At 42.0% G+C, this 4,674-nt stretch overlaps 1 protein-coding gene across 1 annotated transcript; it reads right to left on the bottom strand.

Annotated features, from left to right (window-relative positions):
- Nucleotides 1-535: 535 nt before the first annotated feature.
- rps16 (ribosomal protein S16) lies at nucleotides 536-2,594 on the bottom strand. Its single transcript, XM_028396451.1, has 6 exons — nucleotides 2,517-2,594; nucleotides 2,375-2,426; nucleotides 1,738-1,839; nucleotides 1,347-1,443; nucleotides 1,214-1,261; nucleotides 536-723 (listed from the first exon to the last, which is right to left on the bottom strand). Exons 2-6 carry the CDS (start codon nucleotides 2,420-2,422, stop codon nucleotides 578-580), a joined length of 441 nt encoding a protein of 146 aa, XP_028252252.1. The 5' UTR covers nucleotides 2,423-2,426; nucleotides 2,517-2,594; the 3' UTR covers nucleotides 536-577.
- Nucleotides 2,595-4,674: the final 2,080 nt, after the last annotated feature.

Genomic DNA, 4,674 nt, shown 5'->3' with positions numbered 1-4,674 from the left:
ATTTATTCTTTTTCATCTAATGGCATGTTGTTTTTGTGGCCCCCAGGATAACCTGCTTCAGTTTATGTAGGAACTAACGGGGATCCAAAATAACATCACTATCACCTTATTACAATATTTGTCCATAGCTGAAGATCCCTGAAATCAAAATACAGAGTACTGCTTAGGAACTATTCACATCTACAAAGAAATCCATGACCAAATATAAAACAAAGCCTTCCTGGTCAAACCTTACAATGATCTGATCTGCTGCAGTTATTCTCTTCATATAAACAAATCTTCACTGTTCCTCATGCAGAGGTCAAACATTACAGCTGCCTGGTCTTTCAGGAGAGGACGCTGCTGCTCCTGGTCTGTCTCTGAGCAAGTGACAGTCTGCTTACTTCATGCAACATGTTCCACTCATTAAATACAATCGAACTACTGAGAACTCAAATCAGCAACGGAAACAAAAGACGCCATTTGTCACTGACTGAATGAAAGAGAGCGTGCGAGTGACGTAATGAAAGTCAATAAATAAACTGAAACAAAAGAATGTATGTGTTCCTCCAATTTATTAAGAAAATGTGCAGGGCAATTAACGGTAGGACTTCTGGTAGCGGGCACGAGCTCCAGGTCCACCGAACTTCTTGGACTCGCAGCGACGTGGGTCAGCAACCAGCAGGGTCCTGTCGTACTGGATCAGGATGTCCTTGATCTCCTTTTTGGAGGCTTCATCCACATCTGCAAGAGACGCAAACATCAGGTCAGTATGTGCTCTCACTGCTTTGTACTATAGTCATTATGTTAACATTCAACATAACACTCCACACAATGCATTAAATGCTACATTTCACGCCTTAGTTACCGTCTGAAACCCAAAACAACCTAATATTTGAATTATTCACTGTGACCACCAACTTTCCCCCTGATCATTGCATATGCACGATGTGGACGTCTTTAAAATTGGTGCATATACAAGAGTGTTCACAGTAAAGGCGAACGTAAAGCTGCAAATCTTAACACAGCAAAACAGTTACGCACAGGTTCAAGTATTTATTCACAGGGATTTGAGACGAGTAGCAGCAACATGCCAAGCTCTCATCAACCCACAGGTCTGTAGTTGTATCTGTATCTTATCTACACAATACTTTCCATTTGGTCTTTGTTACTGTATTTACACTATACATTCTGACAAAAACCTAACCACTGGAGTAAGATATTTAATACTCACACTTCTGGTAGTATGCGACCAGGGCTTTGGAGATGGCCTGTCGGATAGCTGATGGAGGAAAACAATCATTAGTTGATCAGAGCACAGCAACATCACAGAACTCAAAATCAAAAGTATTAACTGCTCTGCTTACCATAGACCTGTGCGACGTGTCCACCACCCTTCACTCTGACTCTGATGTCAACGCCAGCAAATCGCTCCTTCCCAAGCAGCAGGACGGGCTCCAGAAGCTAACAAAAAAAGGACCATTAACTTTATTAGATTCTTTTACAAATATGTGCTAATAACAGACACGAGCCAAGAACCTAACCAGGCTGTTAAATTTGAGAAAGTTACAAATGAAATATATAAACATGGTATAAGCATATTATGTCAATGCTGACTGATGAAGTGGAGGGATAATAGCATAGTTGCATGACATTGACACCAAACATGTAGTTCTACTTATATCACAAGTCAATACATCACTTAAGAGACTGCCCAGCATTAGGATCCATGAGCTACCTGACGTTCAGCGGACTCACCTTGTACTGGAGAGTGGCCGGCTCCACCATCTCCAGGGGTCTGCCGTTCACCTTGATCAGGCCATTCCCCCTCTTGCAGTGGGCAACTGCTGTGGCGGTTTTCTACAACAGAAGCATCAGTAAGTTAAATCAAGTGAACTAAAGCTAATCTAACAAAGCTGCCTGCAACGTGATTTTATTCAAACACTTCTTGATGCTAACTCATTTCCTGAGTCGTGTGATGGGCTTAAATATTGCTGTTATTATACAGTAATCATTCACTTAACACAGTACATATGTTTATTTGTATAATGAAACATGTGGGTCGACATTAATCCTGTTGTCTTGGCGCATACCAACACCCAAACCACTGCTAGCATCCAGGCTAAGAGGATAAGCTAGCTCACAGCAGATCGGACCGGTGGCTAATGTAGCATCAGTCTGAAAAGCTCGCCATTATCGGAAATAACAATTCAGCTTCGCGCAAAGATTGAGCACATTTTTTACTAACATCAATACGCACGAAAACATGATTTTACAAAAGCCAGTCGGTGTCAAATTTACGACCAAACGGCGCTTCATGTTAGCTAGTTTAGCCGCTAGCTGGACAGTGTATCTCTGACATCACACGTGGATGAAATTCTTTATTTTTACTTACTTTACGCCCAAAAACCTGGACAGACTGCAGCGGACCTTTAGCTGGCATGTTTCTGAAACACACAGAGGACAACACTTACATAACAAAGGCAGTGATTAAGAACAATTTGTGTGATTTTGTCGGATCGCTATGAAGCACACACCGTCTTCAGTTTGACGTGCCGTACGAAGAGGCCGATGGGGTTTCACACGCCGAACATCAGGGGCCAGTTCACGACGATACAAGATGCTTTGCGGCAAGGATTGCGACAGTTGCTGTCGCTCTACCTCCATTTTACTGTCACCTCAGTTTAGAAAGTGGATTCAGTAATGTATGTGTGTTTTTGTGGAATATAATTGTTATACTGTATAGTACGTATGAAATACTTTACAGAAGTTTAACGAATATTATAATTTGACACATTTTTTTGCATTTTTGCATGAGTTAGTCTGGTATATTTACAACAGCAGGTATATATTTCTATAAGCTATTCCATAGTCAAAAATAGTTTAGATTTTATATCATAATGAGACATTATTTTCTATATAGTCTAATGTTATTTTACCTCACAGTGCACCCATTTATTATATCACTTCATAAAATGACCTTTTCAATACTCTTCCATTAGGGTTAAATGTACAGTATAATAAAAGACTGAAAGAATTTGTCAAAGTATCAAAAAAGAAGAAGAGCAGGCACCATTCTGCTGCCAGTTAAAAGAAAAGGGTCAGGAAAGGGTTAGATAACCTGCCTCAGATTATGCTGTTAATATTTTCCTCTCCGCTGAACAACAGCACCCTCTGGTGTTGGCAGAGTAAACTACATAGTTTGAAGTGTAACGTCATTGGCAGCTCAGCTGGGGGCAAGGTTGTATCATCAGGCTGAAGCTGCCTGGCAGAGATGAGTGCAGAACATTAATATTCTAAACATTACAGCCTGACAGGCTACAACACAAACTCAGCACGGCTTGTTTTCATCAAACTCGATTTCTGAGCCTGTGGTGAGTCAGACCGCAGGGATCATGTGGCTCAGCTCTGCTTGGAGCTGAGGAGCCGAGGAGCTGAGGGTGGGAATGGGACAGGACATGGGAAAAAGGAAGTGGGACACCAAATATCAAACTGTAAGAGACAACCCTTTGATCTGACCACAATCTTGGACAGTGCTGACAACATGAACGAACTGTAGTTTGTGGGCGGAAACTGGTGTCGCCACTTTCTCATGATTCAGTATTGATGTGCAGCTGACAAAAACAAATGTGAGTATCGACTGAAATAGATTAATGTGAGGGTGAAAAATGGTTCAGGGTCCTTTCTGTACAACCTTCAGAGGGTGTCCTGTCACATACATCCTGCAGGCTGACACTGGAGACCAGGGAATAGTGTCAGCATCCAGGCGCAGTCTTACCCTTAAAGGAGGGAAGCAGCAGGGCCATTGCCGGGTCAGAGCAGGACTGAAGACAGATAGCATCTTGGGAATCTGTATACAGTTGTGTGAGTCATGTGTGCAGCGTGCAGTGCCTACCTATGCCTGACATTTACTGCAGGGAGAGTGGTGTTTATAGTGGCGGCCACGGCTGAACAGGCACCTGGCTTCTTTTATTGTCAGAGGGAACGCGTACTCCCCTTCAGAGGCTGCCTGCTGACGAGCTGCTGTAGATGTAGATGAATTTTGTTGGACTCACTGTCACAATCACACACTGTGGCATGCTTGGAGCCTTGTTTCTAGTGTACATTATCTCTCTTTGTTTAAATGACAGATGTAGATTAGCAGTGACTCCTCAGATGGCTGTTAGAGTGTGCACAGACAGAGGGTGAGGTCTGGGTCAGTCTTTGTGTGCCACATTGAACGATTCATTTTTTTTAGATTTAATTCCATCTTTAGTCACTCTCTTGACCTTAGGTGCCAAAACTAGCTGAGTGCTCTACCTATCTCCTGTCTACATCTTTGTCTTTGTTACCATGGAGACATGTCATGCCCCAATCAGTAGAATTTAATGCGCATATAAACACAGCACAGATGACTTTTATGCAGTAGTACATATGGTAAATGTGTTAGCAAACAACTAGCTCATTACCTCAAGAAGACACAAAATGAGTATTTTGAGCCATCTGATGAATGACATCCATCCACCTCACAGCAGAAAGGTTCCCAAACACCTTGAAGACTCCCTGTTTACCAGCAGTAGGAAGGATTTATTCATGCAGGTTTTTTAACCTTGGTATGTTGGTATTTTTATATAAATAAAGACTGAATAGCACTTCCAGTGTGCTGTTAGATAAGAAAAGTGTAAGTCAGGTGATAATTCTTTGATGGTCGCTATG

Source organism: Parambassis ranga, chromosome 2, assembly GCF_900634625.1.
Source record: "Parambassis ranga chromosome 2, fParRan2.1, whole genome shotgun sequence".
Taxonomy (NCBI): Eukaryota; Metazoa; Chordata; class Actinopteri; family Ambassidae; genus Parambassis; species Parambassis ranga.
This window is presented reverse-complemented; position numbering and strand designations above follow the sequence as displayed.

What these genes read in the sequence shown, in the direction of transcription:
- rps16 (XM_028396451.1), bottom strand. Translation starts at nt 2,422, where the DNA reads ATGCCAGCTAAAGGTCCGCTGCAGTCTGTCCAGGTTTTTGGGCGTAAA. An exon ending in ACACGTCGCACAGGTCTATG is followed by an intron (nt 1,262 to 1,346) that starts GTAAGCAGAGCA and finishes TTCCTCCATCAG; the next exon opens with CTATCCGACAGGCCATCTCC. An exon ending in GGTCGCATACTACCAGAAGT is followed by an intron (nt 724 to 1,213) that starts GTGAGTATTAAA and finishes CGTCTCTTGCAG; the next exon opens with ATGTGGATGAAGCCTCCAAA.